At 36.4% G+C, this 14,341-nt stretch overlaps 1 protein-coding gene across 1 annotated transcript in view; it reads right to left on the minus strand.

The window, feature by feature from the left end:
* Positions 1-14,341, minus strand: part of TOPAZ1 (testis and ovary specific PAZ domain containing 1) — an 89,146-nt gene that overhangs the window by 20,995 nt on the left and 53,810 nt on the right. Inside the window, exons 13-16 of the mRNA XM_003256938.2 lie at positions 7,186-7,252; positions 5,952-6,126; positions 4,849-4,949; positions 1,323-1,488 (exon numbers count right to left, since the gene is read on the minus strand). Of these exons, the coding sequence (XP_003256986.2) occupies positions 1,323-1,488; positions 4,849-4,949; positions 5,952-6,126; positions 7,186-7,252 (509 nt within the window). The remainder of the gene's footprint in view (positions 1-1,322; positions 1,489-4,848; positions 4,950-5,951; positions 6,127-7,185; positions 7,253-14,341) is intronic.

Consider the following 14,341-nt stretch of genomic DNA (forward strand, 5'->3'; position numbering starts at 1 on the left):
CCCACTTAGGAAACCTCACTGACTATGTTTAAGTTGAAGAATACCTTTACAAACAAGCTTTTGAATGAAGCCTACTCACAACCTCTGTATTAAACCCTTGTATATTAAACATATACAAGATATTTTATATACATATATTTCCCATATATGAATCACATGTATATGAATATATATATATATATGTGCTAGTGTTTGTGTGTTAGTGTGTTTTACAGTTCTCCATTTGCTTTATTTATTGATTCCATCTTCCCACCTAAACTCTTGAGATCCTTGAGGTTTCTTCGTTCTTATCCCATTTTATCAAATAAAATCTGCCTGACGGTCCGAATAGCCAGAGCTATCATTGGCTTCATTAGTATCGTAACACTATTGTGCTCTTTTTAATTTTTCTCATACCAAACTAACCTTATTTGTTCCTGCTGGCTTAATTTCACTGTAATTTCTGCTTAGAAGAATTGCCTTATCAAGGAAAGTAAGCTCTACTCATCTTGGTTTGAAGTCATGTTTGCCCATACATATGAAGATAGAGTTTATGCATACTGCAATCAGGATTTCCATTTTACACAGCAGCTGAAGCCTGGGCTCTGAAGCTGGATTGTCTGGATTTGAATTTGGCCTCCATTCCTTACTTGTTATGTCATTTTGGGCAAGTTGGTTAATATCTCTGACAGCATTTTCTTATCGATAAAATGGGGATTTTAATAGTTCCAAATTCAGGGTTCTATGAAGATTATTTGGGATAATTCAGGGAAAGCATTAATATGGAGCCTAGGCCATAGCAAGAACTAGGTTTTTTGTTGTTGTTGTTGTTGTTGAGATGGAGTCTCGTTCCGTCGCCCAGCCTGGACTGCAATGGCGCGATCTCGGCTCACTGCAACCTCCGCCTCCTGAGTTCAAGCGATTCTCCTGCTTCAGCCTCCTGAGTAGTTGGGATTACAGGCGCCCACCACCATGCCTGGCTAATTTTTGTACTTTTAGTAGAGACAGGGTTTTGCCATGTTGGTCAGGCTGGTCTCGAACTCCTGACCTCAGGTGATCCACCGCCTTGGCCTCCCAAAGTGCTGGGATTACAGGCGTGAGTCACCACACCCGGCCCAGCAAGAACTGGTTTTTAAATGAACAAAGGCTCACATAATTTCTTCTTTAAGGCTAAGTTAACTTTCCCCTTTCAGTTTACATAACAACCTTTCCTACCCACATGTTCACCAGGTTTTAGAACAAACTATTAACCACAGTTCAATATCAACTTAAGGTAATTACATAGACAAAAATGCATGACGAGTATAATGAATTATTTTATGCTTGCATATATCAGGACTTACCCCTCATTACCCAAATGGCACCATCTAGGCTTCCACTTTTTAGAAAAATTTCTGCTGCAACATTCACAATTTGACATCTTGATGCTAACTTCTCAGGCCCTATAAGTCCTTTTAAACTTGTAAAGTGTATTTTTAATTCATATAGTTTATCTAAGACCTTCCTTCCCTAGAATAAAAATAAAGAACACTAATTGGGTATCAATCATTTACAAACACACAAAGCCATTGATAATTATTCACAAGCCAATTATCCAGTTTGAATCATCATACTAGACTGTTGGCTGTTAAGCTGCTCCAAGACTCTTTTCTTAAGTCCCTTCCTGTTCAGCCATACAGATGAAAGGGAAAGAGGAACAAGCAAGGCTCTGCCTCATATTAACCACCTCTTCCCACCAATACCACCAGACCCCCTTTATCAGAAGCCTTCTTTTTATTTGTTTTATACACTATACTTCTCCTTAAGATTTCATTTGATGAAAGGCTTCCATGATTTAGCATAGAAAACTACTGATTATATGTTTTTGCTCCTCTTCTGTTGGTCAATCTGGGATCCAGGAGGGAGAGACAGTAAAAATGAAAATAATTTGTTATCAAATTTAAACATACTCCAGAGGAGGCTGAGATGGGATGATCACTAGAGCCCAGAAGTTTGAGACCAGCCTGGGGAGTGTGGTGAAACCCCTGCCCTACCTCCCAAAAAATTTAGACAAAAGAATGATAGTGAAAAAAAGGATAAACTTGTTAGCTAAAATTCTTAATTCAGTAGACTAATTATTTCATGTATTCTACATGAAAATTACCTTTGGTTTGGACATCAGAAATTGGACATATATCATTATTTTATACCATGACTCAGCAAGCTTTTCCTGTAAATGGCCAGATAGTAAATAGCTTAGGCTTTGCAGGCCACAATTAGTCTGTTGTACATTCTTTTTGATTGTTGTTTTTTAAATTTATAACTCTTTAAAAATGTAAAAAAGTCTTAGCTTGACGGCTGTACAAAAACAGGCTTTGGGTGAGTTCTGGCCCATGGGCCTTAGTGTACAGACCCTTATTTTATATTCTATACTATTTGAATTAGATGCTTATTATGATGTCAAGGTACTTTCAAGATGACTGTATAAACGAGTGCATTTTTAAAGGGATATGTTTAGTTTACTGTCAATGATTTTATTTTTACATTCAAAAAGGAATAGGTTTCATTAAAAAATTCAAACTAATAAAATAATTTTCTAAAGTAGTTAAAATTTTTAATTAAAATAGATAAAATTCACCAATCTACCAATGTCTTAAATAATAACCAAATAAAATTAAAATATACTATAAAATTTCAGCAAAATCAGTCTAAGTTTCTCTTTTTTTTAATTTGAGATGCAGTCTATAAAGATACATGCACATGTATGTTTATTGCGGCACTATTCACAATAGCGAAGACTTGGAATCAACCCAAATGTCCATCAGTGATAGACTGGATTAAAAAACTGTGGCACATATACACCATGGAATACTATGCAGCCATAAAAAAGGATGAGTTCATATCCTTTGTAGGGACATAGATGAAGCTGGAAACCTCATTCTTAGCAAACTATCACAAGGATAGAAAACCAAACACCACATGCTCTCACTCATAGGTGGGAATTGAACAATAAGAACACTTGGACACAGGGTAGGGAACATCACACATTGGGGCCCGTCATGGGGTTGGGGGAGGGGGGAGGGATGGCATTAAGAGATGGAGTCTTGTTCTGTCACCCAGGCTGGAGGGCAGTGGTGTGATCTCGGCTCACTGCAACCTCCGCCTCCCGGGTTCTGATTAATGCCATCACCCCCTGCTATTGTTTTGTATTTTTTAGTAGAGATGGGGTTTCACCATGTTGGCTAGGCTGGTCTTGAACTCCGGACCTCAAGTGATCCCCCCGCCTCAGCCTCCCAAAGTGCTGGGATTACAGGTGTGAGCCACCGCTCCCAGCCCAGTCTGAATTTTTATAAAGGATCTTCTTGTTAGGTAGTCCTCAAATTCCCAAGCACTAAATAGTCAAGAAATTAATGCTATGACCAACCTTAAGCTCGACTGCGAGAGCAAACACAAGGTACACCTTGCCTACTCCAGGCCTGCCACACAATAAGAGCTAAGCTTCCTGAAGACTTTTGAGCCCGGAGACCTACTATACAACCATTCTAGGTTAAAAATTTTTTTCTTTTTAACTCATGAATTTTGTAGGTATACAGGTGACCATGTACTTAAATGTTATTGAACATATATATTCAATTGTGAAATAACCTCTTTATAAAAGTAGCAAGTAACAAAAGATATACTTTATTAGTTAATTCAATAGTGACCACACTCTCTACTCCACTCTCTATGTAACTCCATCCCTCAGCACTTCCTCCCTATTTTGGATTTCCTGTCCTCTACTTGAACTTTATTGAGCCTATAACTCCACCTGCCACCTCAGGAATATGTGAAGAATGGTAATACAGTATGGTCCTGAGTCACTATACCACCTCTATGGTAAGCTAAGCCTCAAAGTTAGACATCAAGATACATGGTATATAGTGTTCCGAAGTATTCTAAGTGGTGATTTTTAAGAAGTTCTGTTAATTGTGAGTATTCTGAGTTCATCTTAAGAAATGTGTCTTGGCTGGGCGTGGTGGCTCACACCTGTAATCCCAGCACTTTAAAAGGCTGAGGCGAGTGGACCACCTGAGACTGGGAGTTCGAGACCAGCCTGACCAACATGGAGAAACCCTGTCTCTACTAAAAATACAAAATTAGCCAGGCATGGTGGCACATGTCTGTAATCCCAGCTACTTGGGAGGCTGAGGCAGGAGAATCGCTTGAACCTGGGAAGCAGAGGCTGTAGTGAGCCAAGATTGCACCATTGCACTCCAGCCTGGGCAACAAGAGTGAAACTCCGTCACAGAAAAAAAAAAACACAAACAAAGAAATGTGTCTTGAATTCTTTTAAAATTACAATACAACTGATACTCAGGTGTTGGCAAAATAATATGAATTGAAAGTTACTTCAAATAAATATGACATTTAGCATGGGTTCTTAACCCATTTATGCCTAGTGTTACATTATTGGAACACTAAGCTTATGGGAGTTATTTATGTCCTACTGCTCAAAGTTGTCACCAAGGTCTGATTTTTCACAAAAAACATTTGCAATCTCTGGCATAAATGGGTTAAGTGTTCTCTATACTGAGATTTTATTTGTTTTTATAATAAAAATTATTTTTTAAAGACGGGAATCTGTCCATGTTGCCCAGGTTGGCCTCGAATTCAGCTTCCTGAGTAGCTGGGACTATAGGTACATGCCACTGCATCCAGTTTGAGATTTGGAATAGTAGCCATTTGCTTAATATACCATCTAATAAATCACTCACTAGTCTGGGTCCCATTTTATCAACTGTAATGATTATTAGCAAACTCCTAATTTGCAGGGTTAACTTATATTCTGTTCATAATTTTAAAACTAGTACTCTCTATACCACGCCAAGACAAAAACTTAATGTTAAGTACCTTGGACCACTGCAACAGCTTGTGATAGAAGTACATAGCACTGATTCCAATTCTTCCCAGTACACCTTTATCTACTTTACTGTTTTGTGGATCTTTGCTAACTGAAACACAAATAGGCATACAAAAGAAAATAAAATAGTCACTTAAAATGACAGAAGAGGCAAACTAATACAGAATTATTGATACTACCATAAAGACCAGGTGTTGGCAAACTGTGCCCCGTTTTTGTATAGCCTATGAGCCAACAATGGTTTTCCTGTTTTCAAAGCATCGTTTAAAAAGAAAATAAAACTATGTGATAGAGATCACATGTGGTGTGTTCAAAGCCTAAAATATTTACTATCTGGCTTTTTACAGACAAAGTTTGCCAACCCCTGATAAAGGCTACAGTAGTAAAGAGCTCAGGTCAAAAACAAAACAAATTCAAAACTATATAAATTCTGTTGACTTGTAATAGTAAAGAGAGTAACAACTTAAATAATTCAAAAATTCAGGTGCCCCACTATAATTTGTTAGCAATAGTTTTACCAAACTGAGTGAAAAGAAAAATAAGAATATGAAACATTTGATACTAAAACACCAATTCTTGACCTTTTACCATAATCTAACTTAACAATAAATAGATGAAAAAATTCAGAAAGAGAAGGAAGAGTATCTAAAGCCTGCATTAATTTATCCACAACATGGAAAATATTCAAGAGTTTTACATTCTTTTTTTTTTTTTTAGTTTTACATTCTTCTTAAGAACACTGCCACTGGCCGATCTATGACTTATGTCTGTAATACCAGTGCTTTGAGAGGCTGAGGTGGGAGGATCCCTTGAGCACAAGAGTTCGAGACTAGCCTGGGCAATGAAGCAAGATTCTGTGTCTACAAAAAATAAAAAAATTGGCTGGGTGTAGTGATATGTGCCTGTAGTCCCAACTACTTGGGAGGCTGAGGCAGGAGAAGTGCTTGAGCCCAAGAGTTTGAGGCTGCAGTGAGCTATGACCGCACCCCTGTACTCCAGCCTGGGTAACAAAGGAAGACCCTGTCTCTAAAAAACAAAAAAGAAAACTGCACCATCCTCATACATAGTATTCAGGACAGTAGTTACATTTTACCTGTTTCAGCAAATTCACAAAAGGGAATATCTGGTCTTTCATCTTCATAGTTTTTTGTGAGTGTTTCAGCAATGCAAGCACAAAATGTCTGGAAATCTGCAAATTTTTCACAGCTCATTTTTACGTTAATGTATAATTTTCCCAATTTGGTCCAGTCACCTTTTTCTTTACAATCCTATCAAAATTATTAAAAACAAAACAAAAAAGAAAAAAAAAGAATGAAAACTATGTCATTTATGCAAACATGTCTTTAGGGCCAAGCACGTTTAGGCATTAGATATACATAAATTAATAAGACAAAATGCAGATCTTATAAACTTACTAACAGGCATCACATCAATAACACACTATTGTAACTTTGCTTTTCTGGCTATAGTAAAGCCTCTATAAATTCCAAATAACAATGCACATTTGTTTTAATTATCCAGGTCTTAAAGTATTTAACTGTATTCACTCCCAAAACTGAACCTGACAGTGGAGATGGATTTTACGGAAAACAGATGATAAGCAGCATAATTTGAACTGTCTCCATGGCAATGCATTATTTTACTACTTTTAGAAAGTGCATTTTAATGTTATCTGGCCATTTATAATTTGGGCCCACATATCATTTTGGACACAACATTCTACAAAAGTGGCCACAAAGTAAATTTCAGTCAACTTATTATCTTTCTACAATTTCTGTTATAAACTAGTTTTTCACATCAAGAAAAAAGTTGTCTTAAGAATATAAAAGTACTAATTAAAACCAGAGCAACAATTACTACATGAATACAAAAATGATATTAAATTTAAAAGTAAAAATCATCCTGAAGGTCCTCATTTCTTATACTCTAAATGGTTAGGGAGTTCAGTGTGACCTGGGCTTTCTCCCACCATTTCATGTACTGTAGCCATCCATGACAAGTACCTCAGCTTTCTTATGCACTGAGCGAGTCTACCCAGCCTCAAGAATTAAAGACTAAGCTTTGAATTAATTATTTTAATATAATTTTGAAACTGAACAATTTTTAGAATTATTTTTAGTAAAGTCCACAACTCTAGAAATTAAAATGTTTGCCTTTCAAAATATTAACTTGTAAGAAAAACAAAACTTCCTTTCCTTGAGCATTTTCTCTGTATAACAGCCACATTTCTAAAACTTTTCATAAAATGGGGTTATTATTCAAACCTTTTTTGTTGCTATTGATTTTCTGAGATCCCAGCAATGTATTTAAAATAATAAATGTCATACCTCTAATTTATTCAAGGCTGAATCTAAATCACATTTCCAGTTCTTTTTAAATTGCCTCATCTGTAACCTTTAACAACAGAAAAGAGTTAATTATACTATATTCACCCCTTAAAAGTCACTGCTGCTTCTAATTAATCTGTCCTATGGTTTATAAGAAACCGGAGGAAAAAATGAATGTATATAATATGCTATAAACATTCTTCAGAGCTGAAAAAAAGGCAGCTATATGGACACCTACTTTATACTATTTCCTCCCCAAAACAATAAGAAGGAAAAAGCAAATTCCACATGAAATCATACCTTCAGCCTAACTTGTAGACAGAGGATGTCAAAACTTCAAAATAACTGTGACTAAAAGGAGAAAAAAAATACCATCTCCTGGCACATGATCTCTACTGCTCCTACCCTACCCTTACTGCTCCACAGGATTTGTGGCAATCAAAGACAGATCAAAACAAAAACAGAGCAAATAACACAAAACCTGATGGGGAGAATTGAAGAGGGAAACTACCAGAAAGATCTAACATTGATTTAAAAATACTGCTACAAAGACTAAGTCCACATTAAGTTTGAAAATGCTAAAAAAAAAACAAAAAAACAAAAAAAACAAAAAAAGCAAGCATCTGGGAAGATCAGAACCACGAGGAAGGATCTTAAAAGTCTGTGATTTAAAGAAGGCAATTTTTGAAATGCATAGTTTTTGGAAAAGAAGAAAAGACAAAAATGAAAGAAACACCCTTTGGCAATTGGAAGAAAATTTTAAAAAGGCAGCGGGAATAAGAGGGTGCCATTGAACTAGGAGTATTATTATGTAATACCTAACTATGAGTTAATCAATTTTGGTAATTTATCTAGAGCACTAAGAAGGAAGAACATACTATGACATTTGGGATTAAGAAAAAAAAACAATTTTCTAACTCCTTTTATGAAGCAAGTATAACTGATATTTAAACTAGATAGCCTGTGTGAGGTGGCTCACACCAGAAATTTCAGCAATCTGGAAGGCCAAGGTGGGCAGGTCCCTTGAGCCCAGGAGTTTGAGACCAGCCTGGTTAACATGGTGAATCCTACCTCTGCAAAAATTAGCTGGGTGTGGTGGCATGCACCTGTAGTACCAGCTACTTGGGAGACTGAGGTGGGAGGATCACCTGAGCCCAGGAGGTCCAGGCTGCAGTGAGCTGTAACTGCACTACTGCACTCCAGACAGGGAAACAGAACAAGATCCTGTCTCAATCCTTCAATACACAAACAAAAAACAATAGCTTTTATAAATACAAAAAAACCCATAATAATACAGAAAACCTCATTTACAATAGCACCCAAAATATTAAGTACTTATACAAAGAAAATTATAAAACACTCCTGAAAGACACATTACTACGACATGGAGTTAGGAAGTTGATACTAAATATATGGAGAAGCATAAATGCAAGAAGATCCAGGAAAACACTGAAAAACTATGAAAAAGAATTATCCTTACCAAATATTAAAACATACTATTAAGGCTTCTATAGTTACTATAGTGTGGTTCCAGTGGAGGAATGGGCAAACAGTCCAGTGGAGTAAAATACAAAGTCAAGAAACAGACCTCATTGTATATGAAATTTAGTATATGATGAGGGTGGCATCTCAAATCACTGGAGATAAAGATGGACATTTTATTTTATTCATTATTATTTTTTGAGATGGAGTCTTGCTCTGTCGCCCAGGCTGGAGTGCAGTGGTGCTATCTCGGTTCACTGCAAGCTCCGCCTTCTGGGTTCACGCCATTCTCCTACCTCAGCCTCCCGAGAAGCTGGGACTACAGGCACCCGCCACCACGCCTGGCTAGTTTTTTGTATTTTTAGTAGAGACAGGGCTTCATCATGTTAGCCAGGATGGTCTCGATCTCCTGACCTCGCGATCTGCCCACCTCGGCCTCCCAAAGTGCTGGGATTACAGGTGTGAGCCACCACACCCAGCCAAGATGGACATTTTAATACATATTGTTGGAAAAGTTGGATAATCATTTGGAAAAGATAAAACTGAATCCATTTCACATAACATACCTAAGAGAAAAAACTCCACGTAGATTAAAAACCTAACTGTAAAAATGAAATCATACAAATAGTAAAAGAAAACATGTGCCAGTTTGCCCAAAACCTTCATGTAGAGAAATGACGACTCAAAATCCACATGCAATAAAACATAACCGTGACTCAAAACTGAGAAAAAAGATTGAAATATAAGGTTGCATAGAAATAAAACTTTCTGCAAGGTAAAAAACACCAGAAGGTCAAAAGACAACTAACAAACTGGAAGAAAAATTGCAATATATACTACAAAGGCCTAATACCTGTAATATATCAAGAACTCTAAAAGTTTAAGAACCAAAGAACCAAAACCTAATAGAAAAAGGGGAAAAAAAGTGAAGAGTTCACATAAAACATGTAAAAATAGCCCTCAAATATATGAACAGAAAATGATCAAATTCACTCACGAGAGAAATGCAAATTAAAACATCATTTGTCATCTAATAGATTAGCAAATATTAAAAAACATTCTAACATTATGTTAGAAAGCTAGGCTGAAATAGGCAGTCTCATATTTCTGATGGGAACACAAATGGTAACAAGTATTCTGGAGGAAAATTTGGCAATACCTAACAAAAGTTATATATACTTATCTTTAAAAGTTTTAAGTTATATACTTATCTTCACAATTTTTTGACTTTTAAACAGGCTCACAGGAATTTCCAAAAATAGTATACTGTGCACTCTTCACCCAGCTTTTTCCAATAGTGACATCTTATATACTACCAGGAAACTGACACCGGTACAATATTGTTAACTACAGGCCTTATTCAGTTTTTACCAATTTATATATATATTTTTTTGTGTGTGTATGTAACTGCAACTGTTCCATTTCTACAAAGGAACTTTCTCATGGTACCCTTTTATACTCAATCCCCTCTCCACTGTCCCTGTCCCCTGGCAACCACTAATCAGTTCTCCATTTCTTAGTTTTGTCATCTCTGGGATATTACATAAATGAAATGTATGCACTGTGTAGCATGTAGCCTTTTGAGATTAGCTTTTAAAATTCAACATAATTCCCTTGAGATCAATCCAATTTGTTACACATTTCAGTTTCTCCCTCTTTTTCCTGAATGGTATGCCATGGTATGTACCACAGTTTAACTGTAACTATTCATTCACCTATTGAAGGGTATCTGAGTTTTTTTTTTTCCCAGTTTCAGGTTATTACAATTAAAGCTGCTAAGAACATTTATGTATAAGTTTTTATGTGACCAAAAGTTTTCATTTCTCTAGGATAAATGCCAGTTCAACAGCTGCCTTTGGGATGTGCATGTTTAGTCTGTAGAGAAACTGTTGAACTGCTTTTCAGAGTGGCTGTACCATTTTATATTCTCACCAACAGCATATGATCCAGTTTATCCACACTCTCCCCAGCATTTGGTGTTAACAACATTTAAAAAAAAATTCTGTTATTCTGATAGGTGTGTGCTGATATCTCATATGGTTTTATTTTACATTTCTCTTATGGCTAACAATGTTGAACTTATTTTCATGTGCTTAGTTGCCATCTGCATATCCTCATTGGTGAAACATGTTTATGTCTTTAGCCCATTTTCTTTTCTTTTCTTTTTTTTTTTTTTTTTAAGATGTCTCACTCTGTCGCCCAAGCTGGGGTGCAGTGGCATGATCTCGGTTCACTACAACCTCCGCCTCCTGGGTTCAAGAGATTCTCTTGGAGCCTCAGCCTCCTGAGTAGCTGGGACTACAGGCATGTACCACCATGCCTGGGCAATTTTTGTATTTTTAGTAGAGATGGGGTTTTACCATGTTGACCAGGCTGGTCTCAAACTCCTGACCTCAAGTGATCTGCCCACCTCGGCCTCCCAAAGTGCTGGGATTATAGATGTAAGCCATGACACCCAGCTCCCATTTTCTAACAGTATCATTTGTTTGTTTACTATTGAATTTTGAGACTTTCAAAATATATTCTCAGCTGGGCATGATGGTTCATGCCTGTAATCCCAGCACTTTGGGAGGCCGAGGTGGGTGGATCACAAAGTCAGGAGTTTGAGATCAGCCTGGCCAACATGGTGAAACCCAGTCTCTACTAAAAATACAAAAATCAGCCAGGCGTGGCAGCATGCATCTGTAATCCCAGCTACTCGGGAGGCTGAGGCAGGAGAATCACTTTGAACCCAGGAGGCGGAGGTTGCAGTGAGCTGAGATTGTGCCACTGCACTCCAGCCTGGGTGACAGAGCAAGACTCCATCTCAGGGAAAAATAAAAATATAAAAATTTAAATATATATATATATAAAATATATACATAAAATATGTATAATATATACAAATACAGAATATATATAATATATATAAACATATATATATAGGTTTCCAAATTTTCCCCTATTTTTTCCTAAAAGTTTTTTGTTTAAATTCATGATTCATTTTGAATTAATTTTTGTATAAGGTGTTGGGTTTGGGTCAAAGTTTTTTTTTACTATGGCTGTTCAATTGCTCCAGCATCATTTGTTTAAAAACTAGCTTCCTTTCATAAAATTGCTTTTGTACCTTATAAAATCAATTGAACATATTAGTAGTGGTTTATTTCTGGATTCTCTCTGTTCCTTTGACCTATGTCTTTCTCCCTCCATCCAATAACATACTTTCTTAATTACTTGATTACTGTTAGTAAGTCTTAACATTAAGTAGAGTGAATGCTTTTACTTTACCCCATTCTTTTTTTCTTTTTTGAGACAGGGTCTCTATCTGTCACCCAGGCTGGAGTGCAGTGGTGCAATCACAGCTCACTGCAGCCTCTACCTCTGGGGCTCAAGTGATCCTCTCATTTCAGCCTCCCAAGTAGCTGGGACTACAGGTGTGTGACATCATGCCCAGCTAATTTTTTGTAGAGATGGGGTTTCACCACGTTGCCCAGGCTGGCCTCGAACTCCTGGGCTTAAGTAATCTGCCTGCCTCGCCCTCCCAAAGTGTTGCGATTACAGGTGTGAGCCACTGCACCCAGCCTATTCTTTTTTAAAAGTTGTCTTAGCTATTCTTGTCCTTTTACCTTTGCACGTAAATTTTAGAATATACGTTTTTATACCTACAAAAAAATCTTGCCAGAGGGATTCTGATAGGAATTGAGTTAAACCAATGGATGAAATTTTGAATTGACACCTTTATTAAGTCTCCCAATCCATGAATGTAGTATGTCTATTTATTTAATCTTTCAATTTCTTTTATCAGCATTTTGTAACTTCCAGCATACAAGTTTAGCATGTGTTCAGTTAGATTTTTACCTAATTTTTGTTTTTAGCCATTGTAAATGATATTGTTTTAAATGTTGGTTTCCCCAGTTCGTTTTCAGTATATAGAAAATGGTTGATTTGTGTGTTGATTTTTATGCTGCAACCTTGCTGCACTCATTAGTTCTAGGAGAGTGTTTTTTTATTTTGGTACATTCCTTGGCATATATGCAGAAAATGTCATCTGCAAATATGGACAGTTTTATTTCTTCACTTCCAATCTGTATGCTAGCTATTTTCATTTCTTGCCTTACACTGGCTAAGATTTATCATAGTATGTTGAATAAGAGTGGTATCAATGAACATCCTTGCCATGTTCCCAATCTTAGGAAGAAGCATCCAGTCTTTCATCTAAATGTAATATTTGCTGTAGGTTTCTTACAGATACTGTTTGTGAAGTTAAAGAATTTCCTCCTTTATTCATAATTTGCTGAGTTTTAAAAATAATGCATGGGTATTGAATTTTGTCAAATGCTTTTCTGTATTAATTGAATAATCATGTGGCTTTTCTTCTTATGCTGCAGATATGATGAATTACATTGATTTTCAAATATTGAACCATCTTTGCATTCTTGGAATAAACCCTATTTGATCATGGTGTTTAATTCTTTTTACAAATTCCTGGATTCAATATGGTAGTATTTTATTGAGAATTTCTGCATCAAAGCTCAGGAGAGATAATACTAATTTGTAATTTTCTTTTCTTTTCTTTTTTTTTTTTTTGAGATAGACTTTCACTCTTGTTGTCCAGGCTGGAGTGCAATGGTCCAATTTCGGCTCACTGCAACCTCCGCTTCCCAGGTTCAAGTGATTCTCCTGCCTTAGCCTATCAAGTAGCTGGGATTACAGGCATGCACCACCATGCCCAGCTAATTTTGTATTTTTAGTAGAGATGGGGTTTCACCATGTTAGTCAGGCTGGTCTCAAACTCCTGACCTCAGGTGATCCACCTGCCTCGGCATCTCAAAGTGCTGGGATTACAGGTGTGAGCCACCACGCCTGGCCGTAATTTGCTTTTCTTTTTTTTTTTTTTTTTTTTTTTTGGTATTCTCTGTGTCTGGTTTTGGAGTCTGGGTAACACTGGTATCAAAATATGCTGGTAAATCTTCCCTCCTTTAGGTTTTCTGGAAGAGATTGTGTAAATCCATGCTGATTCTTCTTTGAATGACTGGTAGAATCGTCCAATGAAACTATCTGGCCCTTGAAATGTCTTTTTTGGAAGCTTTTAAATGACGGATTAAATTTCTTCCATAGTTATAACACTATTTAGATGATCTAGTTCATATTGCATCAACTTTGGTTTTTTTGTGGTTTTTAAGAACTTACTCCATTTCATCTATGTTGGTGAGTTTATGTCAAGTTGTTCAAGGCAATCCCTTATGATTGCTTTAATGGTTGCAGTAACTGTACTGATAACCCTGGTCTCTTTCCTGGTATTGATAATTCATGTCTTCATGTCTGCTTTTTTCTTTTTTTTTTTAAGTCTTGCTAGAGGCTTGTTAATTTTATTGATCTTTTCTAACAAACAGCTTTTTGTTTCTTTGATTTACTTTTTGTTTTCAGCTTCATTGATTCATATTCTTAGCTTTATTGCCTTTCTTATGCTTGCTTTGAGTTTATTTTGCTCTTATTTTTCCTTGTTTTGTGAGGTGGGAGCTTAGAATATTGTGTAATGGATTTTCCTCTCAGGATTGCTTTAACTGCATCCCCAAGTTGTGATATATTTTCATTTTTATTCAGTTCTAACAGTTCACTTAGTTTTGAGAATTTCTCTTCACACGTGGATTATAGAGAAGTGTGTTGTTTAATTTCCAAGTGTTTGGAGATTTTC

This window comes from Nomascus leucogenys, chromosome 4 (genome assembly GCF_006542625.1).
Source record: "Nomascus leucogenys isolate Asia chromosome 4, Asia_NLE_v1, whole genome shotgun sequence".
In the NCBI taxonomy this organism is placed as follows: domain Eukaryota; kingdom Metazoa; phylum Chordata; class Mammalia; order Primates; family Hylobatidae; genus Nomascus; species Nomascus leucogenys.